This window comes from Podarcis bocagei (genome assembly GCF_964188305.1).
Source record: "Podarcis bocagei genome assembly, chromosome: 1".
Classification (NCBI taxonomy): Eukaryota; Metazoa; Chordata; class Lepidosauria; order Squamata; family Lacertidae; genus Podarcis; species Podarcis bocagei.
The window spans coordinates 53708806-53735729 of record NC_138125.1 but is presented as its reverse complement, the minus strand read 5'-3'; the positions used below and the strand labels follow the sequence as shown (position 1 = coordinate 53735729).

The window sequence follows — 26924 nt, the reverse complement described above, 5'->3', positions numbered from 1 at the left end:
TTTCTGGGTTAGTGGAGTCTGTAACCTGAAGCGTCTGTAACCTGAGGTACCACTGCAGAGAGAGATTAATTCTTTTAAGCTCTTTGATATTTTATCATGATTTAACAGATGTCTTTTCTTGAGTGTGTTTGGTACAGAATATGGTCACTAAAGATATTATGCAGGATGTTTCAGCATCATTAAAGAAGTCTTAGTGTGTAGGCATGAAAAACCTTTGGGAATTTGCTGCAGCGTGTATGTATGTGCTTATATAATATACATACATCCAGTAAACTGTTCTTCCTACCATACTGCAAAAAAACCCTCTCCAGTACAGTGGTACCTCAGGTTACAGACGCTTCAGGTTACAGACTCCGCTAACCCAGAAATAGTACCTCGGGTTAAGAACTTTGCTTCAGGATGAGAGCAGAAATCGCGCGGCGGTGGCACAGCGGCAGCGGGAGGCCCCATTAGCTAAAGTGGTACCTCAGGTTAAGAACAGTTTCAGGTTAAGAACGGACCTCCAGAATGAATTAAGTTCTTAACCCGAGGTACCACTGTACCAGGTTTCTGACGCCTGTTCATCAGAAGCTCTTCAAGAAGCTTTGTGGTTTCTTATGCATGTGCAGAGTAATTTTAGTTCCACTGATTTTGAGAAACATTAGGCCCTCAGATGTGACCTGAGGTCTCCTTGTCCATTTAGACCACCTTAGCTTCTCATATTTGTATTCCCAGTTAGGTGCTGACAAATCAAAGCATCCCTTTCATCCCTTCTAATTCTTATTAAATGAGTTTCCTCTCTTTGCCACTAAGTAACCTATTGTTTCAATTTACAGTTCATTACATTATGGTTGTCTGGGTTTTTATTAGTAGCAGTAGTATTTCTTTTAATCAATTTTTTCAGCCAAGGCTATGTGTTTTAAAAAAATCAATGAGTAAAGACAATACACAATTATTTATATGGCTGTTGCCTCTGTTGTAATGTAATATTATTACCATCTAAATGCTTGCAGAGCGTTCAGGCAACCAAGGTCTGTGCCACATGCTCTGCTTTGCTGGAGCCCTGGAGTATTGTTTTTGAAAGCTGTTTATTCCTAAATACTCCTGATGATAATACAAATGCCACCAATGTGGTTTCAAGCACTACAGAAGAAAGGAACAGAGGGGCTCGTATTGTTTCAGATATGGCACTGAGCCTTCAAAATGTGTCTGGAAGAGAGGCAGGCAGGCAGCAGGGGCTGATTAAGAGAGAAACAGGGTGATAAAACCAAGTAGAAAATTGATCTGCAAAGCTTGCAAGTTTATTTGTAAAATTCCCCTCCAGCGGCAAAGCTTAGCCTCTGAATAAGAATGTTCCACCAAGACTGAGATTAACCCTTGAAAGGCTTGATTGGTCTGGTTCCCCTTTGTTTCCCATTAAAGATCTTTTATCTATGCTTCTTACCCTGAAATCCTATGTGTCATTACTAGAAAGTAAGCCACACTGAAATCAGTGGGACTTACTTCTAGGTAAACATCTCTGGAGCAGAAATTCTTTGGCAGCAGGAAGAAATCATCCATAATTTTTGGCGTTCGGTGTAGATTCTGAAAGGGAGGTGGAAGAATTCACCTGCAGATGTAAAGCCATTGCTGTAAAAGGCTGGATCAATACCAAAGCAAACAGAACACCCAATTCTTGCATTTTAGAGGGAGGCACAATTACTGGATTGGGGTGGGGGGGCTTATACAGAGCTTATGCAAATATCATTTTTAAAAATTGAATGTGTCTCTGTGTCAGCATTATGCTGAACATGCATAAGAGGATCAAGGCCAATAAGCACAATCCTATCTCTGTTGCACATGTTCAGGGTATGTTCAAGTAACATGCCTAAAGAGAAGAGAGTAAATGAGATGCAGAGGGGAAGGAGAATTTTCCTTGGTGCAAAGCAGGGACAGTGAACAGACTGCAAGTTTTGGGTAATGAATTGGGCAGAATATATTTCTTTTTCCTTGAAAAGGAATATTGTGGATCTTTTTTTCAGTAAGAGGAGTAGCAGCTGTTGAAAGAAACTTGCAGAAACAAGCTGGGAGGGCAGAGAGGGTTGTGTGAAATAATTCAGACCTGCTCGTTGTTGTTTTTTACTGCTGAGTTCAGTGTGGGTTGCTTGAATGTCTTTGAAATGCTGCATCAGTGTTGCTATTGGCTGTTGCCACTAGCTTCCCTTGCCTGACTGGCATGCAAGGTGTTTGCCTTTCAGTCCGGGGCATATTCATATCTGTGTCATCTGCCACCCACTAGCAGGAGAAGCAGTGAGCTCCTGCTAAGCACAGTGTTAGCTCTCCAAAAGTCTAATGTGCCCAGCAAGGCTCTGGCATAAAAAACCTAGGGAATCTTTGCCTAAACAAGGGAAGAAACACACGTAGATATGTATGAAGAGTAATACAAGGGACACTTTTGATATAAAAACGAAATGCATCATTTGGTTGAAGTCTGAAAGCAGACAACCATATCTGGCATACACAAAACACATACACCCTCTTTATCAGTAATGCATCAGCGTTCCTTTTAACCATGGGATTAATTTGTGTATATTCACTATTTTAACACACATGGAATAAGACCAGCTGTGTTTGAAATGAGTCAAGAAAGATATGGGGTAGAATGCAACATAGCAATAGCACTAAGGAGATCGTTCCACCAGCCCTGCATTTGTGCCTGCCCAAGGGGCAATGATCTCCCCTCTCCTCCCACCCCCATTGTTCTGATGGTTCTCCAACTCCCCCAGAGTGGATTTGAAGGAGGCAGAGGATGTGGGAAACCCTGTTGCGCTGGCAAGAGGCCTTGTGCTGGCTTCTGCCAGCAGGACCAGGTGGCTGAATCCAGCCCATAGTTTTCCGCAACGCATAAATGCACTACAGTCAGCTTTGCCTGTGACTTTCTCCAGTGAGGAGGGTTTAGGGTGGAAATGCACTTTGCCCCCTGCCCCAGAAAGTAATGAAAGGACAGGGCCACGATATCTGATCTGCCTGAAAAATCTTATTTCCACAGCTTCTTAATGCAAGTGTCCTTTGGATGCTTTTTTTTAAAAAGCCCTAAGTTGAATGTCAGTGGAGATGGAAATACTCTGACTGTTTTCTGTATGTAGCCATTTTTAATCCATGATTTGCGGCCATTCATTATCTTTTGTAGAGGCTGCCCTGTGTACAGGACTCTTGTCTTCTTGTGAGCCGCACAGACCAATTTGCCTAGTGCTCTAATATGCCGCTCATCCGCAGCCCACTTCTAAGCAGTGAAAGTTTGAGGGAGGTGGTGCTCATCCAGGCTTCCATTTCCTTTGGGAAAAGGTCACAGTAAGCTTGTGGCATTTTGTAAAACTGGAGATTCATCTCATTAACACTCAACCAGATTTTGCTCCCTTATCAAGGTTGGCCCATGGGGAGTGGGGGGCGGGGAACTAGCCTCTGGCTGACCCACTGGATCCATTTCCCCATGCCTGCTTTACACAAACCAAAGTAGCACATTCTTTAAAGAGTGGGGAGAGAAAGATTAAGCCCCTTTCCAAAACAGTCCCATTACCATAATTGAAAAAGCTGGTTTCCATATTGTTGTTTGCATCCGCCTGACTTGTGAGACAATGGAAGAATGCACCTTTGGAGGGAAAGTCAAGCCACTGGAGAGTTATAGCACCTGCTGTGGCTGCAGAGACTGATACGGGAGAGACATGTTTTATGGCAGGTGGGGCAGGTGAAGGCATCCAGTTTTTGCTGCTGCAGGTGCACCAGGGCGTTTCTTCTCTCTCTAATCCACCAAGTTAAACATGTCCAAGTAGTTTGACCTCCTTAACAGTCTCTTTTAACAAAAACAGAGTCGCAGAATTGAGGGGAATCCTTGTGAGAGCATTCAAATCAACTCCAATCACATAACAATTGCACAGTAATGCTTTTTTTGCCAACTCAAGTGCATATGAAGTGTTCCTCAATGAATAGAGAACCTGATTTATTTTTTATTTATTTTTTACACTATCATAAATAGCATGTTTTAAAATTTAAATTCTCAGAGCTATTTGTCGGTTTAGTAGCCATTTCTTGTCATTTTGTTTATGCTAGAGACAAGGAAAATCAATGATGGCATTCACAGCAGACACCTAAGATATGCAGATCAAATCTAGGACATTAAAATTCAAATTCCATGGACCATCTTCTCTTTCTCTTTCTCTCTCTCTCTCAAATACACACACTCCCCCCTTCATCTTCCTCTGTCTCCTCTCACTTTATCTGGTGAGGGGAAACTGTTGCCATAGCAATAACATCTTAAAGTTTTCCAGAAGTGCTAGAGGAATAATTTTCTTTCCTGCTCCTCCTTAACAGTTCAGGAAAATGGAGCTTATTACAGAGAAAATTCTTTTTCTTTGTGATTTGATCGGAGATGAGCCGAGTATTTTGCAGTCTCGAGGAAAGTTGCCTTCTCTGTGATGAGAAACCCAGCTGGGCTGCCCACTGCTGCAATTGGTCTGACCTAAAATGGCTCGTGTCTCTTTTGCTGTTGATTTGGACGGTAGGATTTTGACCAGCCAGCAGATTCTAAATGGGAGACGAGAGGAGGGCAGGCTACAAGCCACCCACAAAACAGGTAAACCTACTGAGATAAACAGACAGAGCAGCAGAGAGTACAAACAGATCTAATGTCTCCCACTTCTGCGACAGCTGTGGTGTATGTATTCTGCTTCTGAAGAAAAACAGTTTTAGGCATCCATTTTGGGGGGCTCCACATGCCTCATAAAGAAGGCGAGGGGCATGATTGGAGTCGTCCTGTATCTGTATTCAACAAGCAGCCCCAGTGCCTGTAAGCTCTTAGGCAGTGTTCCTCAGTGGCTGTGTCCATGATACTTTATCCCATGTACTCAAGATTCCTGTTTTTCTTCTTATTACAGACTTTCACTTTTATAGGCAGGTCTCCATAAATCACTCAGGCCTAATGAAATCCATAAGCAAGTGTTTAAGCACTCTGGGAACTATAGTTCAATCAGTGGAATAGGGGAGGCCTCCTAACAACTCTCAGCACCTTTAGCAAACCACAGTTCCCAGAATTCTTTGGGGGACACCATGACTGTTTAAAGTGGCATGATACTGCTTTAAATGTATGGTATGGATGGGGCCAACATTTCACTAGGAACCCAAGCTGATCTTGCTAGCCTGAAGCTGTGCCATCAGTTGTCCTTTCTCATCACTCATGTATTGTTTCAGGAGGTTGTTTTCCTAATCTACAATTGCTTCAGTTGCATTTTTTGTTTCTTGGCAAGACGTCATGAACTGGCAGGGCAACGGGGAGGAGGATGAGGATCCTGGTGAGAGGTGCAACCTGAGAAACACTGGGGCAAGTAGGGAATGGAGAAGGAAGAACTCACAGGGTGATGGAGAATGGTGAAGGGATGGGGATCCATGCACAGGAGCCAGAGCAGCAGGACCCATAACCAGAGCCAGAGAGGCCCCTATCTCCATAATCACAGTGGGCTCTGAGATGTAGAGAGTAGTGGGAAGAACACTCTAGAAGGCTGAGGCAGTCAAGGGCCCACAGCCCAGCTCCCTAGCTGGCCAGGTGGGGCTCACTAGTGCCAGCAGGAGGTGTGTGATTCCTTTACAGGAGTAGGTTTAGCACAGGTGAGGGTCCCATTCCTCAACAAGCCCAGATGCTGCAATAGGCAGAGCTGAGCTGCTGTGTCTACTCAACTGCCCATGTTGAGGGACCTTGTTTTGGATGTTGTTGGACCTCTACAGGACTGGGTTTGGGGTTTGATTCTGGGCTGTATCCTGACTGCTGACTGGACTTCAGACTTGGCTACTTGGATCGACCTTGGACTGTGTTTCCTGACCTTTGGGTTTTGCTTGTGTGGCTTGACCTCCGGACTTTGAACTTTGGACGACATGCTGACTTGTTGCCAGGTAGGCCTAGGCTTTCAAGACACAAGATCTCTTTTACACTTGGAATTGTATTTCTGTTTGAGAAGGGGCCTGAATAGTATATGTGGTACATAGCTGTAAACTTTTCCCTTTTCTTGTGAGGAATCCTATTCGGAATAAGGGAATTTCCCTTAAAAAAAGGGAAATGTTAACAACTCTGATGTGGTATCCCCAGAATCCTTGGCAAATGATGGAAACAGTAATCTATATATTCCTAATTCTTAGAGGATAGTATCCTTTTTTCTGACCTGTTTTGGTTGGTTGTTTTTTTCCCTCTTGGTGGAGTTATTACTTTGAACTATGTTAAAAAACTATTGCTGGTTGGTTTAGGGCTAATGGTCAGTCCTGCTTCAGGAGCAAATGGGAAGAGCTGACAAGAAAGGTCAATTGAATGTTTGTCTTTAAAGTACACCTCACTTAATATTCTCCTCACTACTCTAACATTTAATTATAGGTTTTGGCATTGTTTTGGTTTTGCTAGGTAAAGCATAAGGATGGAATTATCCAATTCTTGCATCCTAGAAATGATTTCATATTTTTTATTTCTGTCCCAAGTGTTGCTTTAAAACATTCATGTTTTTTTTTCCACCTACAATGTTTGCTTTAGCAACCTGTTTTTCAAATATGCAACTATTTCAGAAGCATTTTGTGCTTTAATAATTCAGTCACCCATTGACTTTTCACTTAAAACCTGGCTAGCCCCTTTTTAACACTTCAAATATATAATTGGCTCAGGGCCAGTTTACACATTTCTTTCCAAGTCTGTAAAATCTGCACACAGTGACTTTACCACCTCATTTATCTGAAATAGCTCCTGTGTGACATATTTTCAGAGATGCCATATCAGAGAAAATGCTAGGTTTGAAATATTTTCTCTCATATTGTAAGTTCTGCAATTTTTATGTGGGGGCTCTTTCAGGTGGGGGAGGAAAGCTGCCCCCATAAGAAAAATTTAAGTCAACTTTACCATCTCATAAAGGACCATAACAGATTGCACACACATTTTCTTCGAGTCAACAGGGTCGTCTTCGTTGAGGTCTTTAGGAAGCCAGCATAGCTGATCCAGTAACTGCAGTTTTGGGAGGTGCAGCCGGCTTGGCAGTGGCCACAATTGGTGCCCCAGTAGCACTGGGAGCAGCAGGCTTCACTGGAGCTGGAATTGCAGCTAGCTCTCTGGCTGCAAAAATGATGTCGGCAGCAGCCATCGCCAATGGTGGAGGAGTAGCAGCTGGGAGCGCTGTTGCCGTGCTTCAGTCAGTCGGTGCTGCTGAACTGTCCGCTGCTACCACAGCTGCAGTGACAGCTGGTGGAGCACTGCTGGCTGCCATCTTCCCTTAAGAAGAAGACACACATACGCAGAGGCCATATCTACTTGGAAAAGCAGTACTTGGAAGATTATGCTTTGCCATCAACGGCATAAATTACCTTAAGCAAAATGTGATTTTAATCAATGCTACGTTATTCCTACTGGTTGAGATATGCAACAACAAATAAAGCTTTGAGAATTCAAAAAAATAAATAAATAAAGGACCATACCATATTTAAAGGATATGGTATCTCCCCGGAACCAAGATTTTGCCATCTGTGGGGCAGGATGCACTCAAAATCATTGTAGACAGTGGTTTGGTAGATGATATATGTTTGTGTGAAAATTAGGAGTGAAATGGGTGTGTATGTGACAGCAGACTACAGGACAGAGTGGATGTGTGAGAGAGAATGGGTAGGACATTTGCTGTCTATGAGGAGGATGAAGGGAGAGAAATTGAATCTTTGTGTGAGGACGAGTGAGGCTAGGGTTGATATGAGACACTGCAAAGAAAGAATATGTGCCAGAAGTGTGTCACTGGGTGGAGCAGAGTTACTACCCTAGTTTATTGGCTGGTGGGCAAGACGTCATGAACTGTGTTATGACACATTAGTGTGTCAGCTGCAGTGTGTCTTGTGAAAGCTCCTCCCGGGACTGGAATGGGGTTAGTTTAACCTCCGGTTTGCTAGCAAAACTGAATTATTGTGTCGTGAAATGATGCATGTCTAAAATTTTTGCCACCAACATGAAAAGTTTGAAAAGCTCTGCAGTAAGGAGCTGTTCAACAGTGGAGCAGTCTGCCCTGAGAGACAGCAGGCTTTCCTCTGCTGCTGGTATTTATGCAGGGACCGTGAATCAGGGAAGTTGTTGCATTCTTCATTGTAGATCCTGCATGGAGCTGAACCAATGACCCCAAGGCCCCTTCCAATGTGATCATCCTATGAACTATTTTTTTTCTTTTCTTTTTTGCAGCTTCCCACTTTTCATGGTAGTGCCGTGTATAGTTAATATGGATTTAAATTTTCCTCCTCCCAAGCCTATTGGAATTTGTATGCATATAGTAATGTCGTGCTGAGTCCTACATTGAAAAGATGATGAACTCTAGTATGTCCCAATATTTCTCTCATCTCCTTTTTAAAAAGTTTAAAAGTCTAAGCTCTTACTTTAAATACCCCCATATTTCCAATTCTCACGGAATCTTTTAACATTCATTTTGACAAACTCATTTTATATAAAGAAAGATCACATCTGTATCACTGTTGGAAATTTCCACAGTGGCTGCGGTACAGATTTAAGCACTGTGCTTTAATTATAGCTATAGCCCTCTAGTTAGACGGAGAGGCCTGTGGGCATCCTCTTTCAATTCTGATACATATTTAGTGGATTAGGATGTAGTGGCTGAAATTTGCTACAGTCTGAAGCAGGGCAAAGAAGGCCTCAGCACAGGCATCAGTAGCTTTTCACCAAGTCTGCAAGGCAGATCAGTTCAGCTCTCTGGGCTGCAGATTTTAGAGGAGGGTCACCAAGAAAACGTTTCTCTTCACCCAAACACATGCTTAGAAACTGTGGGGTGCCAGCAGCTCGCAAGGAGCATCTGGCCTACCAGATGATTTTCTTCAGTGCCCAGGATCCTGCCTGCCGTTCTAGGTGGCTCTATACTGCAGCTCTGTGGATTATTATTCCTGTCACGGTCATTGATGGTATCATCAGTTTGTACTGTGTGACTGAGTGCACATCTCAGAGATCAACAGGAGACCAGAGGAGCCTAGGGTGTGGCAATAAGAGACATCTGTCTTGGAGGAAAAGGAATGCCACCTGCTGCACTAAGCAGGTGTAAGCAGTGTAGGTCAATGCATGCCTGTCCTCACTGGAGGTGGCCAATGCTAGTAACTGCATCTTATTCAGGAAGTGCTTAAACTGGTCACAGAAGCACCTTTGGCAGTTTCTACTGCCAATGTATACAGTCTTCCCTGGCATTAGAAGACTATCAACCCTGTTTTAGAAGAAGTAACTCCGAGCATTGCATTGGTTATTATGTAGTTCAAATTTGTCAAGAAGGATCCTGCTTTAGCTGGATTAGTAATTCTTCTACTGTTTTCACTGGAAGCAGTCCTGAAGAGGTCATGGACTTCCCTTGCCAACTGCCTCATTTGTAGCTGTGTTGGCCACATGGACATACAGATCAGTATGAGCACTATAGTCTTTGCCACATTGTGGGTACAATATGCCCTGTTCTTCTTTGAAGGAAGGGTGTTAGTCCTAGTGTGCTTGAATAGAGGGAGAAATGACTACAGTTGTTGGAAGTGATAATATCATTATGTGCATGTTTCTGTTCCACCACAGGAGGTATGCAAGTTACCGTGTTTGCTTTTTTTAGCAATAGCATTTTAAAATAAGTTACTCTTCCTCCTAAAATGCATTCTGTTGCCATAAATCTGTGAGTTTCCCTGTCTAAAATAGGAATAATACCTTCTTGGGATATTTGATCATTGGTAATCAAGCTCTGATTTAAGTAATGCCTGTCATACATGAAGTAACTCTGTACCAATCTCTTTATTTGAGAATGTTTGATTACAAATCAATGTACAGGCAGTGAAGCAATATATGTCATTCCATGCTCTTTTTCCAGCGCTCAGCACCACTCACTGCCTTTGCATTTACATCCCTTTCAAAGGTCCATGTGTCCCACAATCATCTGATGATAAAGTGAAAGGTGAGGTGCAACATTTCTAAAATGCTTGGCTTTCCAGTATGCAGACTTGATTTTACTTAGTTACAGTTCAATTCTAATCAGATCTACTCAGAAGTAAGACCTATTGAATTCAGTGGGACATACTCCCAGGTAAGCGGGGTTAGGAATGCATCCTTTCCCAAAGCGATTTACATGAATTCAAAACTAAAACACCTTGAAGAAAACAGATAGAATGGCTTTAGCATCAGAATGAAAGGCTACCCAGAGTAAGGATGAATGCCTTGCTCCACACTCAAGGCCATATTGGACATGTATCCTAAGCAATATTTAAGTTTATAATAGTCTTAGAGATACACAATGGCGAAGGGGAAGCAGAATTGTGTCCCAAGCTGCTGCTGTCTTAGGTAAATAGAAAGATATGCCTTATACAAAGTCAGATCAGCGATCCATCTAGTTCTCCAATGACAGGCAATAGCTCTCTAGGATTTCAGAAGGAGTCTTTCCCAGCCACACCAAGATGCCAGAGATTTAATGTGACACCTTTTGCATTTGAAGCAGATGCCGTATCACTGAGCTATGACCCTTTCCTCATTGTCCTGCCTAGGCAGGGTTCCCAAGCTAAATTCAGCTTCCATGATACAATGACCTGGCCTTGATACTGATAGCTCCAAATGTTAAAAAAAAACCCTTGCAAATGGTTTAAAAATCATGCACTTTGACAATTATATTTATTTATCTGCTGCATTTGTGTACATTTAAGACACATTGACATATAGTCAAGTTTTTCTCACCAAGCATAAGGGATGGGATACCAGTAAAACTATCAAGAACAAATAATTCTGTGATTCCTGCATGTGCCTGTGGAATGCTTAAAACATTCAGTGCAGATTTTGTGCAGCACTTTTCCTGGATCTTCTGAGTTTGCATTTTTTGCTGCTCTGTTTTTCTCCATTATCTTATTCTTTGTCCCTGTGGACATTTGAAAGCAATAAAATTGTTGGCAGAAAGAATGCTGGATACACAGTGCCATCGTTAAAACAGAATTGCACCCTGCCACACCAGTTTTGCACTAAGTCCCTAAGTCAGTTTTCTTTGTCCATTTTAGCTCTAAAATGAGGGTTTTTCATGTGCCCCCCCCCCCAAGTGCTGCAGCTCAACAAATCCCTGTTTTGGGTTTTGGGTGAGCTTAGGAATATATGTCCCTACAAGCAAGTGCCGCACTTGAAATGCTGCTAGGAATGCAAGCATGTGGGTGACAGACATTCATTTCACAGCATGGCACGGTTTTCTTTCTTTTTTTTAAGTGGCATGGTTGTCAGTGAGCAGCGGCCCTGTAGCAAGATGTGTTTCTAAGCATCTGCTGCTTCAGACGGTCCAGTGTGTATCACTTCCCTTTCTCGCAGGCAGGCCGTGAGAGTCTGGGGGCAGTCCGAGGGCCATGCGCTGAGCCGTCTTGATTTGCAGGATCAATGAAACCATAAAACGCTAAGTGTCAAACTAGCAGAGCTTCCAAGTTCAAGTGTTTGACTGCTCTTGAATTCTCTCCCCCTTAGGGGAGAAGAAAAAGCTTTAATTTATGAAGTGTCACAACACATTACAGCGCATCGCATCTTAATACGCCACTGCATGGCGCTGGCATTTGTTTGCTTTAATTCCTCAAAATAGCTTTTATTTGGAGCAAATGTTCCCTTCTACTCAAACAGTTCCTGGTCTCCCCTGCTGCGTGTTTTCACAGCTTCCCTAGGGACAGTTACTCCTGCAGAGCTCTGCCCTCTGCTGGTGATGGGTCAGGCCTTTGTCACGAGTTTTAATTGTTCTCTTCTTAATAATGGGGAAGGGGAGGAGAAATGCCGCCTTTTGTTTCTTCTAAACCGCAGTTCTCTGGGGATGAGATGCAAAATGGCTCGTGTAGAAGATGTGTGGGGGGGGGGAGAGAGCGAGAGCACATCACTCTTGCAAAAACAAAGAGCTTTCCGTTTCATGGGAGGAAGGAATGAAACCAAGTTCTGTTTAATGGCCCTCCATGATGTCCTTTTCTGAACATGTGGTGAAGTAGGAGCTTTCCAGAAGTCAGACTACACAGAGCAGTGCCAAATCTCTGCCAGGTTAGGCAGCAATTCCATCTCATTTCCTGTTGCTCCTCACAGGCCTCTTATTTTCCTGTGCAGCAGCAGTCAGATAGGAATGCAGAGAAGCCCTATCGAAAGAGCACCCTGTGCCCCTCACCAAGACTCAACAGCTAGGGATGGGCTGAGGTGTGGCTGTAGTGTACATACAGAAGGGTCCAGGTTCAATTCCCATCGTGTCTGGGTAAGCTTGGGAACATCCCACTTCCCAGAAAAGTTGCTTCCAGTCTGAACAGACCAGGAGTAGGCAACATGCTGTCCGCCAAATGGTGCTAGAGTACAGATACCCACCATCCTTGACCCCTACTGGCTGCAGATGGCTGGATTTGGCGGCAGAAAACCCCCCTAAAGATAATACTGAGGTTGATGGTGTGGCTGAAGAGGCAGCTTCCTGTTTTCACAATTCCTCCTTAAACCTTGTTGAAGCTTTCAGAGAAAGTGGTAGTTTGTTGAAGCCTTTTTCGCTTGCCTCCAATAAGCTGAATGAAGCAACTTCATAATTAAACTTGCTTAAAACAAAGCTTTCTGCTCTCCCTTCATGTGGCAGGGAAAGAGCAGTGTGTCTCTGAGCATGTGCAGAATGCCCCCTCGCTTGCAGCTGAGCAGTACCAGTACCTTTTTTCTAGAAAAAAAAAGTGCTGGCTAAAACAATAAACTTATCAACTTGAACTGCAACAGTGGCTATCTCTGTGACAGGCAGGGACTTGTTTTATCTATGTAGTTAAAAGCTGGGAGTGGTAGGTTCCTTTCTTTAAAAGCAAAAACCAACCAACCCAAAACTCCTTTATCTTCTTCGCTCCTATGGAGAGGCAATGCGGAGCAGCCAGGCAGCATCACAAGAAGAGAGCAGCAAGGGGCTAGACGAAGCCACTATAAACTCTGAAACTACTCATCATTTCTGCGCCATGCAGGGCTTGGGCAATCTTTCTCCTGCCTCCTCTACTGCTCCCCTGCTTGGGCCATTCTGATATCCCAGCATGTGAAAGAAATAAAACGATTTCCAAACGACCAGCAATCTTGTGACAGTTAAGTTACACTACAGGAAAGTCTCCCCAAAGATCTTGTCTTCCTGGCCTTCTTTATGCTCCTTGGCTTTGGGCTTTGAGAACTAAAGACACAGGGTTGAGCCAAGACATTTTGCTGTTAGAGGTGAAGGTCAACACCACACCCAGTTCTACATATGGAAGTCATCCAGACCACAACCTGTTAACGTTGATTACAGGGCAGTCTTAAAAAACTATTCACCTATATGCTGTTTTCCCTCCAACGCTGAACAAAGGCCAGTCCATTCCATTCCATGGAATTTTGCCATGTAGATTAAGTGGTGCTGGTGGTTGTCCTTACTGACTGATAGAATCCAGAAAGGCAGCTGATACCTGCTGTTTTGCATCTCTAGTTATTTTGTGCATGAATTTGACTGAGGGTCAAATTCAACAAGCAGTGTGCATCAAGCAGTGTTCTTAAGTACTTACTCGGGCTCTCTATGTTCCAATTTGGCTGGTGATGCAACAGACACCCATTCATCACAGGAAGGCAGGGAGAACAGAAGTAAGAGTGGAACGGAGACAGTGAGCTCCATTGAAATTGGAAGCATTCAGCACTTGACTCACACATGCTTGCTGAGACAAGGAGAGATTGTTGAGCTCTTGAAATGGAGCCGATGGTGCCAAAGAATAACAGCCATCTCCTTGAATATTTCCTGCTGGTGGGAAATAACCAACCTTGCTTATTCAACAGCTGTGTTGCCAAAATGCTAGCTCATTAAATCATGACCTTCGCTACCCTTTGCGATCCTATACTATTTATTCTAACAACCCCTGTTGTAATAGGAGTAACTGAGGCTGGGTTAAAACAGGGTTCTGACATCTCCTTTCGTTCTGGTGCTGGCTGGGTTTCCTCGTATTTAGATGCATATAAGACTGGCCTACACAAATGCTCTATGCGTAGTACAAGTCATTCCAATGAAATTCAGGTACCAATGTGTTATGTGTGTGAGAGAGAGACTGTAAAAATAACTTACCTTTTCAACTATATTGTATTGTTATGAGTATGTTAAGAGCAGCAAAGCAGCCATGGTCTGATACATCTAGTTCAATAAACTGTAATGGGGGAACTTGGCTTACTGAAGAGAGAATGCGGATTGGAATCTCATTTACATTCCCTTGAATATACAGGGCACCTTGAGAAATAAGGTTGGGGGGGGGGAATATCCAGTTCCTTGTCCTGGGTTTAGTTGCTTGTCTTTCTTTTACAGAAAAGAGTGTCAGAAGAGGAACTAAAGCATATTTTTGCTGTAGCACTGATTTTTTAATTTATCTCTGACATGATCTTTGCTGGACCAGGTTTCTGACCGAACCCAAAGGGTGCTCATCAATGGTTCCTCTTCATCCTGGAGAAGAGTGACTAGTGGGGTGCCACAGGGTTCTGTCTTGGGCCCGGTCTTATTTAACATCTTTATCAACGACTTGGATGATGGACTCAAGGGCATCCTGATCAAATTTGCAGATGACACCAAACTGGGAGGGGTGGCTAACACCCCAGAGGACAGGATCACACTTCAAAACGACCTTGACAGATTAGAGAACTGGGCAAAAACAAACAAAATGAATTTTAACAGGGAGAAATGTAAAGTATTGCACTTGGGCAAAAAAAAATGAGAGGCACAAATACAAGATGGGTGACACCTGGCTTGAGAGCAGTACATGTGAAAAGGATCTAGGAGTCTTGGTTGACCACAAACTTGACATGAGCCAACAGTGTGACGCGGCAGCTAAAAAAGCCAATGCAATTCTGGGCTGCATCAATAGGAGTATAGCATCTAGATCAAGGGAAGTAATAGTGCCACTGTATTCTGCTCTGGTCAGACCACACCTGGAGTACTGTGTCCAGTTCTGGGCACCACAATTCAAGAAGGACACTGACAAACTGGAACGTGTCCAGAGGAGGGCAACCAAAATGGTCAAAGGCCTGGAAACGATGCCTTATGAGGAACGGCTAAGGGAGCTGGGCATGTTTAGCCTGGAGAAGAGGAGGTTAAGGGGTGATATGATAGCCATGTTCAAATATATAAAAGGATGTCACATAGAGGAGGGAGAAAGGTTGTTTTCTGCTGCTCCAGAGAAGCGGACACGGAGCAATGGATCCAAACTACAAGAAAGAAGATTCCACCTAAACATTAGGAAGAACTTCCTGACAGTAAGAGCTGTTCGACAGTGGAATTTGCTGCCAAGGAGTGTGGTGGAGTCTCCTACTTTGGAGGTCTTTAAGCAGAGGCTTGACAACCATATGTCAGGAGTGCTCTGATGGTGTTTCCTGCTTGGCAGGGGGTTGGACTCGATGGCCCTTGTGGTCTCTTCCAACTCTATGATTCTATGATTCTATGATTCTATGATTCTTCCATGTTGCCTTTCTTGGAACAGAAATATAAGTCTTATGCCTGAAAGTCTTATGCCTGAAAGACTAGACTCTTCTCAGCATAGGAGATGTGCATTCCTATGGCAGTGGTGACCTAGGTGTTACTTTAGCAAGTAACACCAAAGCTCCATTTTACATTAGTTGGCCTGCATTTGCTTTCTTTTGTCTTTTACTTGAGTGTTTTATCGTAGGTATGTGCCCAGACATACCCTAATTTTTTTAATAAAAATAATGGGGATTGTGGCTAGGAGAAGAGAGTATGAGGTAGCAACCTGTTTCCCTCGGCTGCCACAACCTGCAGGGAAGCAGTGGTGGAGGAGAGACAAGGGAGACAGGAAGCAGACTGCCACCTCTGGAGCCAGTCACTTCACTGCGGCTTCCAGAGAGAGACACAGGTAGAAGATCCACTCCAGCCTTTTCTTCGGTCTGCATCTTTCTCATGGCTTTGTCTCCACTGGGCACCTTTTGTGGAGAGAGAGATATGGGGTGCTGAGGAGCTGCTTTTGTGGACCAGAAGCAAGAAGAAAGATGAGGAGCCATTCCACCCTCCAGATCTGTCTGCCTCTAGTCAGCTGGGCACAGGTTTCTCTCTGCAGGAAAGATCTCCTGTTTTGGCTTCTTGACCAACTCTGGTTGTGGTTGCTTTGCTAGCTTTTTGCCTCTTTACCTTTCTCTTGCCCTTATTTGTCATGTCATCAAGACTACCGTAGCCAGAGGAGCTGCATGATCTCTGGACTGTATACCTGAAGGAGCTTCTCCACCCCCATCGTTCAGCCCGGACACTGAGGTCCAGCACCAAGGGCCTTCTGGCGGTTCCCTCACTGCAAGAAGTGAGGTTACAGGGAACTAGGCAGAGGGCCTTCTCGGTAGTGATGCCTGCCCTGTGGAATGCCCTCCCAGCAATGTCAAGGCAATAAGCAACTATTTGACTTTTTAAAGACATCTGAAGGCAGCCCTGTTTAGGGGAAGTTTTTAATGTTTAATGCTGTATTTTTTTTAATATTCGTTTGGGAGCTGCCCAGAGTGGCTGGGGAAACCCAGCCAGATGGGAGGTGTATAAATAATAAATAATAATTATAATAATAATAATTCTTTATTAATTAATTAATATATGTTTTTATTTATACCCTGCCCATCCTTTACAACCAAAGCGGTTAACCAGTTTGTAGCTTTAGGCTTTTCTCCACTTTCCCACTTTAAATAGGGGTCAGGTGGAAGCAAACCCAAGTTTACAAAGGAGGTAGCAGCTCTTAGGTTTGGGTTTTCCTCCTTTTTTGGAAGGAACTGCACCCCAGGGATTTGAGTCAGCAGGTTAGAGCAAGAGAGCTCCCAAAATCAACGCTAATCCTGACGGAGTAAATTAATTGATTGATTCATACACTTGACCTATTAGCCAGCCTCAGTACTACAAATGGGTTGAGGATATCCTATTTATCATTTCAGCACGGGGTAAGGCTCTTGGAAAGCAAAGTCTTTTAATGGTCTATAAATTTGCTACCCTGTGATACAAAGATAGTAAGTGCAAAGTATTGACTATCCTCCCCCTTTGTTTCTGCCTCTCACATCCTTGCTTGCTCCAGCCTGCCTGCATATCACATGCAGAGCCCAGTAGGGTTTTGCCTGGAAATCACTGGGATTATCTCCCAATTTTTTCTCAGATAATTCAACCGAGAGGTTATGAAGAGCTGGATGATTTGGAGGCTAGGAATCACAGGCTGTGAGATTTAGGTTGCTCACAGGTGCCTATCTGGACAGAACAGTTCGATACTTATTTTATCTTCATTTAATTGGCTTCAGGAAAAATCTATCTTCTCTACCTTTTTAAAGGCCTGTGTGAGATTTTGCAAGGACAATATGACCTCAGTATGTTGGTTTCCCCTCGCCCCCACATATACACTGCCCCTCGGTTTTGAATAAACAATAGCAGCTCCCACTTAATGGCAATTGTCTGGTTTAGAAAGCTGCTTTGTGGTTCTTTGGGCTTAGGGAGAGAGTTCAGCTTTCAAACACTCTCTACAAACTTAAAAGCTGTAGCGTGCTCACTGAGTCCATCTTATACCGTTCAACATACGATGGGAAATGGAACGACCTGCCTCTCATTCCCAAGTGAATAACAATTGAGTAATATATTTGGGACGCAGAATAGACACAGCTGATCTCTGAAGAAATATTTGAAAAATTGCTAAGGCATTTATGTATAGATTATGAGCAAAAGGGTAGTGATACATTGGGAAAAGGAGGGAGAGAGTGCCATTACTGAATTGCGTTTCCCGAACATGTCTACTGCCTGGCAGATAAATCTTGTTCACATTTACTTTGGAGTCAATCACACTGTGTTCAATGGGGCTTATTCTCTTATTAATTGTTCTCAGGATTGCAGGCTGAGTCTCCCAACAGGATCTTTCTCTATTATTAGCCATTCCAGAAAGCAGGAAGTTCGCCAAACCCTTTCCTGGTGCTCGGTTTTGGGAAACAAATGAAAACACAGTGGACTTTGTTACAGTATTTACAAGTCCATTAAACTGCTGGCAGTGATAAACTTTAGTGATGGGCAAGTGTTGATGTAAACAGGGGAAGAAACCTTTGTGATTTGCTTGAGCAGCTCTTGGTTTTGCAGTGTGACTGTGCCATATGAAAGGACTTTGGCCAGTGTCCAGTTCCTCATGGCTTTAGCCAGGTGTCTTTAGGAGAAAGCCACGGGCAACTGTCTCACCCCAAATCACAAAATAACAGGAGTGTGAGGAAGTCAGGCTGTGTCTCTTTCATGATCTCTCAAGGTCATTGCAACTGTAAGCGAAGCTGAAATAGACTGAATTTGTGAAGGGCTGAGGGTTAAAATAATAGTAGCATGCTGAGCTAAGTTGTTTCGAGACACATAGATAAGCTGTTAAGGGGATGCCTCACCGTATCATCCACAGGTTTCTCAGGAAGATAACCTTATTTATTCTGTTCTTCATGCAGCCTCTTCAGTATGGGGAGAATATTTATTCTCCTCTGCTTCTGCACAATGTACACTTTCATAGTTTCTGAAATAGTACCAATTTATTTTCTGCCGTGTATCATTCTCTGCTTTCTTCCATATATAGTCTAAGACAGTTCTGACCTGTTTGGAAAGAATTGTGGCAGTCTTTATTTACTGTTGGCGTGAAAATAATAGCCTAAAACCCCTCAGTGTGGCTGAGAGAAAAGGGTGTGGAACCTGAACCAAGATTCTGTTCTATCTTAGAAAAACCTTCACCAGATTTACTTACTTACTTACTTACTTACTTACTTACTTACTTGTGGATGAGAGCTTTGGTGGTTTCATGTTGTCAGGTGTAAACTAGGCTGAGATATCAGTGTTTTCTCCATGCAGTCCTGCCAAGTTGAGTTTGAGGGGGAAAATGTGTTAGAATGAGGCAGTGTGCTTCTGAATACCAGTTGCTGGAAACTGCCAGGCAGGGAGAGCGCTCTTGCACCCGGGTCCTGCTTGTTGTCTTTCTGTAGGCATTTACGGTAATTGGTCACAGTGAGAACAGGATGGTGGATTAGAAGGGACACTGGCCTGCTCCAGGCTCCTCTTGTTATGTTCTTATGCTTAAATGCAAATAATAATAATTCCAACATTGCTTTTCATGTTTCCAGCAAGTCATCTTGTAGTACCTATGTCATACTGCATGTATACCGACCCAAGATTGGAAAGTCTTAAATCAGGATCACATTTGTACCTAGTACTGTTCCAAATTTTTGAACTTCAAATGGCTTCGTCACTATGTAATTCCAGCCAAACAGACACCACATAGTGACTATGGGGATGTCATAGGACCATGCAACTAGTCAGATTTGGCTATGTGATGGCCACACTAAAGGCAAATGTAGACTCCCATTGCCCTCACTTGATCCAATCGTGCATAGCTGAGTCAATGTGGATGAAAGTGATGTAATGCGTGTTGCAATGTACAAGAGCCCCACAGAAAGCATTCTGGAATCAAGCTGGATTTCCGGAAAGGCTTTATTTAGTTGCAGTCTTGCAGCATCGTAAAACAAGCCATCTTGGTACATCCAGGATACACGGCACACAGGTGGAATTACATTCAGGGAGAAGCCGTCAGCTCTTCACATCCCTACCAACTAACAAAGAGCCAGCCAACCAACAACCACAGTGGGAAGTCACCCATGCCTCTTTATACTAGCTGGCAAGGAATCGATTAGGCAACGCCCCATGTCTCGTGATGCTTAGTCATCACATTCTCCTGAGTCAGCGTTCACAATTAGCACAGAGTGTTTAACTCCTCAGTACCCACAACACTCCAACAATGCAGTACACTGGGAAAACTGAATCCACACCACATTACTTTCAGTAGAATGTGTAATCGGGTGTAGATCCCCATCCCCATCCTACCCAACTAGGCTATTGTATGTGACTGGATCAAGGTGAGAGAGGGTCAGTCCAGTTGTGGTAGCAGTGAGGACCAGTTCCCTCTTTGTTCACATTCCAACATACCCCCCTTTATAAACACTTGCACCCTTTTGCAAAGGGAGGGGGGGATCGCCAAAAAGAAAATGGACATTTCATGGGGGGGGGGATGTTATCCCAACAGCATTTTGGTTCAACATTATACCCCCCACCTTTCCTCAAAGATCCTCAGGGTTGTATTTGTTCAGATTACTACACATTATCCTCACAACAGCCATATGAGAGAGGTTAGGCTGAAAGGCAGAAAGTCTGTAGAGGCGTTGATCCAGCTGGCTCACCAGTAGAAATAAGTGATCCATGTTGGAGAAAGGAACTCACAGAAGATAATTTCTCTGTGGTTGGAAAAACCACAACATGTCTTTTCTATTAAAAGCCACAATATGTCTTTTCTATTCTGAAAAGAGATGATATTTGGTGGATCCCTCCCATGACTTTACATTTTTCACACGAGTAGACCTCTTATACACAGCCACTCTGTGAACCTCGTGGCTGAGATTTGAAGCCACCTCTCTCCAGCCCAAGTCTGAAATTCTATCCAAAACACAACATTAGCTCTCTCTCAAGCCTTCCTTATCAAAGTCAAGTGTGTCTGTCTGAAAAACTGCTGCTTCTGTGGTCACAAGAAGCGCTTCTGCAAGTCATGAATAAAATCTCTACGTGAGAAGACTTTATAATTTTCCTCACAAGTCAGACATGCATGTTCTGAGACAGTGTGCATGTATTTGATTTGCAGGGGAACATGGCTATAATAAGTCTTTCCTGAGTTTTGTTCTGGGAACAATTTGGGGGACTGATTGATGGAAGTAGGAAGTGACCCTGCTTCATGTACCAGGCAGAGTGGGCTGAGAGGTATGGATAGACAACAGAAAATAACAGTAGGATAAAACTAAAAAAAAAAGAAGTCCAATCTTAAAAACACCCACTGAAATAAAAGTAGCTTCAAGGCTTGCCTCAGAGTGGCAAATAGTTCTTTCCTGATACACTAAATTTGGCTGTACTTGAATCCGAGTCAAATCTAGGCCTTGGCAAAGTGAGGTGCCTGCCTAGTTCCTTTGTGGTCATTCTCTCTGGGACTTTTGCCTTAACTCTTCGGTGCACTTTCCTGATGTCTCAAAAGAGGCAAATAAGGAGCAAGATTTATCTGTTTTGGGAAACACATTCTGTGAAGGTTCCATTACAAATTCTGATATGCTAAATTTTGTTGTACAGGTACTTGAAGCTGAGCGAAATCTAGGCCTTGGCAAAGTTAGACATGTGCCCAGTTCCTTTTACAATTATTGCCCTTGGAACTTTTGCTTTTAACTCGTCTGCATGCTTTGCCAACGCCGTTTGTCCTCAAAGCCATGTGCACCAAAGGAAGCACACAAAATTTCAGGCTGATTGAAAAACGCCAGATACATCATTTGTATGACTCTCTGATGCAAGCAAAAGAGATGACATGTTGCTTTGTGTGCTTCAGCAAAGTCTACCTTGGCAGTCAACTCAAGCCAGGAGGCTTCTAGGAAGCCAGATTGCCGAAGGGTCAGCCATGCATGAAAGCAATGAGATATGTTGAGCATCTGTTTCATTAGTGCATCATTAGCACTGGTTTATTTCCCAATGCCTCATCAGAGACAGGGAAAGGGTGCAGGTAGCATCTTTCCTGACTCCTGAATGCACCTGCAGGATACCTTGTTTACATCAGGTAAGACTTTGCTTGATCGTCATTATCTTGGAAAAAATGAAATGGGCACCAGTGTCCTCTGTAATAACTGTTGTTTGTTGAGAAAGAAAAGCAAGCAAAATAATAGAAACTAATCTGATCATGGCATCTAATTACAGAGAAAAGGAAACCACTAAAGGAACGTTTTGTCTTAAATATTGCAATAGCACCCTTAGAGCATTTTGTAGTTGGAGGTATGGGTGAATAAATATTGACTATAACTTCCCAAACCTATTAAGCCTGAACAAGTAAATCTCATCTTATTTATTAAATGTGTTTCAATGAACTTCAACCAGTATTAAATTTAGTATCTTAAAAAAAAACAACCCAGCAACCAGAAAACACATACAGTGCAACCACGGAGTAAGCTTCCAGAAGCAATAAGCATCTTTTCCCTGGTACTTGCCATCAGATAGCATGGCGCCCCAAGTTGCAGTACATTATCTAGCTGTGCCGGGTAAGTATCAGCAAAACAGCCATTCTTTTTTATTATCACCCTACTTTAATAACTATTATTAAATAGTAAATATTCTTATGCAGTAAATATTTAATTAGCTATTGGGACTTGCAAAATCTATTGCTTTCAATAAACACACAGAGCAATATATTATTCTGATAATTTTAAGGAAATACTTGGTATGCAGAGCATAAAATTAGAATGGCTAATGGCTCTATCCTTTGTACATGGCAAAGATGCACTGCATTTCTCCTCCTGTAGCTCAGCGATAATGTTATCTTCCTGTTGGTATAATCCTTCAGCTCCTGCCCGAGCCTTGCACTACACTCAAAGCATTCAAGGGGCCATTGATTTTGGGAGCTCGAATGTGATGTTAGAGACAGAGAACATCCACAGCTTTCAGCGAAGACGAGCAGAATGGGAAGAAAAATTGTAACTGCCCAAAATGAAGCAACTGTTAAAACAGAGCTTTGTGTCTGTGTGTGAACAGCTGCATTTGAGTTTATCTATCACTATTGGCCTCATAACCAGTGTTGCTCAGGAATTCTGAGAAACCAAAAACTCAGTGCACTTTTGGAAAGTTTAGTCTTCCATCTTGATTCAGAATGGCATCCAACTGTATGCCACCATAGACAAAGATCTGATTCTTGATCTCAGGAACCATCATGCAAAAGTTGGGAAATCTTAAGAATTGTCGAAATGCATGGTGCACAAACAAATAATTTTTAAAAAGCATATATAGTAGATTCTAAAGCAAATGCAGCAATGCCTTGTTGCTCATCAGGCACCTACATTAACTAACATTTTCTGGTGCCAGCCAAAGGCATTCCTTTTCCTCCAGGCCTTTTAACACCTTGTAATATCTATTTGTGTAACACCTGTAGCTCCTTTTTTAATTCCACTTCCCATCTCTGAATGTCTGTTTTATTTCAGCTGGTCTGTGTTTTAGTCATAGTTTGTTGGAAGGGTTAGTTCTTCTTAATTACATTTTTTATAATGCATGAAACCACACTTCATTCAAAAATGGATTTCAGGCTAGTATACATAAAAATAAATTGTAATACAACACTTAAACCCATTGTGAGGCCAGGCTGCCTTACTAAACTTGCATGCTTTTATTGTCTTCTTTGCTGTGTGATTTTTATATTGTATTTGTTTTGCATTATCGTATGCTGTGCTTTGATTTAGCTTTGAACCTAATTGTTGAAGGTCACCTAGAGAACTTGCATTATGAGGTAGCAACAAAAGAAAATTTATTCAGATACTGTGTTCTCCAACAGTGGGGAAAGCTATATAAGGCCTGCATGATGAATCTCATCTCCCTATGTTTTTCTCTTGGACACACGCCCGCCCCCCCGCCCCCCCGCTTCCTCACTTCCCTATAAATGTGTTCTCACACAGCAGGAGCATGGAGGTCTATGGACCTGCACAGGGATGAGGGGAAGGCCTTGGATGAGCTAAATGTTTCCCCAATACCTTATCTTACTACCTACTTGTCCTCTAACACCTATAAAGTAGACAAAGTAGTGGTGTAAAAAGGCATAGCTTACTATAGTGTTAGCAGCCCCAGCATGTCCATACCAGTTGGTTAATTACATTTGTTTGGAAAGGAGGATATACTGAATATTGGGGAACTGTTCCCTTTCTGTAACTATTCAAGTCTAGCCTTTGGGAATGTGCATATAACAGTAGTCTACTTTCTGAACAGTCATCAAAGGCAGACCCAAGCACAATATATGTAGTCTAAATGGACTGTTGTCAGAACATAAATAACTGGCCAGCCTGTTTCTGTCCAGGAGGGAGCTGCTGAAAGGCATTTTGTGCTCTGCATTTGGGTCTCCAAACACAGGGCCCCAGAAGATAGCACCTTTTAGACTGGACACCTGGATATTTCAGAGGGAGTACAGCCCCATCCAGAATAGGTTGAGCACCCCCTCCCAGATGAGATGAGCCACTGCTAGCAATACCTCCATCTGGTCTAGAGGAAGCTTCATCCAGCCATTACTGAGTCTAAACGCCAGTTTGGCTTTCCTGCCGCACCAAATGAATTTGATGAAACTGAGAAATAGAGCTTGATGTCATCAGCGTACCAGAGACACCTCACTTCAAATTGTAGATGATGCTGAAATGCTGAACAGGTTATATGAAAGTCCATGATAGATGGGCATATTTTTCCTTGTGTTTAATTGTTTGTATAACTAAAATATACTTCAATCAAAACTAATTCCTTTTGGGCACTCTCACACTGCTTTGGGTTAGCTAGGGTTGAGATAGCCTTGCTAAATATAGCCAGTAAGCACTGCAGATTCCCTGATGAGAGTGGGAGAGTTGTATATTCACTCCATAAAGAGGAGTGCTTAATCTTTTGTACTGCTGTTTCCTGAAACTAAAGGAACACACAATGTACATGCTCATAATAAATATAAAATCTAAATCTTGCCTCAGAGTAAGAACCCTGTCGGGCGTCTCTGCATTTTTGCATTGTCTGGTCTATTAAAGATGGTGTACATAATGGGAATTGCACGTGCCTGTACCCTCCCCATAAAGCCAAGAAGAGCCAGGTTCATTCGTAATCCAGGCTTCTGAATAGTAAGAGCTTTATAATAACTCCCAAGTTGGCCTCCAATGGCCTAGAAATTCATTCTGCCTTTCATTATTGCTTAAACTGCTTTGAAGAGCTAATCCAATTCCTCCCTCCATGTGACAGATGAAATAAACACTATCACATGAGTGGTACGGCTTGAATGAGCAATAACAACCATGTAAATGAAAGGAGCATAAAACAGGTTCCTGGATTTTGTTTTCATGACATACAGTAAACCAGGCTGCGCGGGGGGGGGGGGGGGAGGCAGAAAGCGGCAATGTGGAGGCTGCCCTTTACCTTTCTCTGCCGCAATGTGTCGGTCCTGCTTGGTGTTGAATGCGAGTTACCAACCCAAATTCCATTGGAGGCTAATTTAGCAGCTGTATATTCTTCTTCTTTGAGGTTTGCCTATTGATACCATGTGGAAAACATCTTTTTATGCCTGAGACGTTTAGTGTGGACCGAAATCCTGACAAAGGAAAGGGAGACTGGCTTTATAAACTGTATCTTTTCAATGCATTGCTCATCCCTCTAAGGCCTTTTTCCTTAATAAAGGTATCTAAGCTTGTTGGGTTCTTTTCTCTCTCCCACGAATGCAAGCTATGAAGCTTGAGGGGCCAAGGGCGTAAAATTGAGGAATTGTTGCCATGGTAGCTCTTTTTGTTTGTTTAGACAAGGCTGGATCCAGGATTTCGTGAGCCTGAGATGACAGGGGACCCATTTTGAAATGGCCTACCCAGTACCTTTTTTCTCTAACCACACCCCTTCCCTCTTTGGCCTCCTTCTCCCTAAATTAAATACAGATCTTTTCCAATCTGACAACCGCCTATTGTCAAATACTACACATTTCTGAATATCACCGACTGCCTTTTATAAATAATCCATGCAAAATCTGCATCTGTCACCAATTTGTTTTTGAGTCGGGCAGCAGGATGAATGGCATGCATGGGTTTATCTCGCTTAACCTACATAAAGCCCTAAAAGTAGCCTAGACCACCTCCCTGTCTCAAAACAAACAAAAGAGCCCAATTTCTCTGCACTTAGAAATGCAACGTGTGGCCACTTAATACATTACAGAGACCCCAGTCTGCCTACTCAGTCTGCTGTCCAGTTGATGGACAACGTCAAGGTTCCAGATCTTCTTTCTTATGGTACTTCATCTTCAAACTGGACATAGCTTGGATAGCCCTTCAGGCAGAAGACCCTCTTCTGTTCAGGAAGGGACATGACCATCCTATAAAGTCAAGTAGAAAGCTAGGCTGAGTGGGACAAATCCAGCATTGTGCTGTGTCAAATCTCCATCAGCGTTGTTCCAGTGAGAGCAATTCCACCTTTCCTCCTCCTGCATGCTGCTCTGGGAACTTTCCCAATTACTCCCTGAGCCATTTTTTTTTGGGGGGGGCACAAGAGGAGGAAAGTTCCATTGCCCAAGAGACAATCCTTGCATGGGCTTCCACTTATGGGAGCCATTGGTTGAATCTTGCCCAACAACTCTTCCCCATGGTGGCATGCTATTCTTTAGCTAGGGAAGCATGAAGTAGTCCTGGTCCAGGTTTACCAGTTGATACCATGTGCTCGTAGCCTCCAGGATGGACTTTCGAGATTAGCCCAGAAGTTACAACAGAGCAACTCAACTGTTCACTGGGGTAGACTACTGGCATCACACTGCTGTTCCTGAAAGAATTGCAGTGGCTGCCAATTAGCTACCTGGCTAAGTTCAAGGTGCTGTAGAAGACCTCCTACAGTTTGGTACCAGGATGCTTAAAAGATTACCTCACCAATACTATACCTAACCGATCACTGCAGTCTGCAGAAGGAGGCCTCCTGCAGATACCATCTCACCAGCAGGCCTGTTCCATACAATGTAGGAATTGGGCCTTTTGTGTAGTGGCACATATCCTTTGGAATTCCCTCCCATTACATTTGAGATAAATGCCACCTGTGTCCTCTTTTTCACACCTGTTGAAGGCCTTCCTTTTTTGGACAAGCTTTTACAGCTGACATTTCTGTATTGGATTTGAAATGGATTTTATATGACCTTGTTACTGTTTTCAGAAATGAAAACATTTTATATATGTATCTGTCATTAGATTCCTTTGAGATCTCTCACAGGAAGCAATTCATAAATGAAACGAACTCATAAACAACTCCTGCCCAATTGGGAGCATGCATGGGATCACAGGGTGACACTGATCTGACTGCTGTCTGGCCAGCCTTTTGGCCCTAATCCTACGCCTGTTTAATCCTGCTACATTCACTGGGGCTTCCTCT

The 26924-nt window shown here is 43.1% G+C and overlaps 1 protein-coding gene across 4 annotated transcripts in view; it reads left to right on the top strand.

The window, feature by feature from the left end:
* LOC308571414 (transmembrane protein 263-like) overlaps positions 1-26924 on the top strand; it is a 315757-nt gene that overhangs the window by 155497 nt on the left and 133336 nt on the right. The window contains exons 1-2 of one of the 4 annotated variants that reach the window (XM_081167029.1): positions 5657-5898; positions 21944-22069. The exons of 2 other annotated variants lie outside the window; for them this stretch is intronic. In XM_081167029.1, coding sequence (XP_081023155.1) covers positions 22030-22069 — 40 coding nt within the window. In that variant the 5' untranslated portion in view covers positions 5657-5898; positions 21944-22029. Of the gene's footprint in view, positions 1-5656; positions 5899-21943; positions 22070-26924 lie in introns of those variants that run through there. One more of the 4 variants, XM_081167030.1, reaches the window with a different exon arrangement.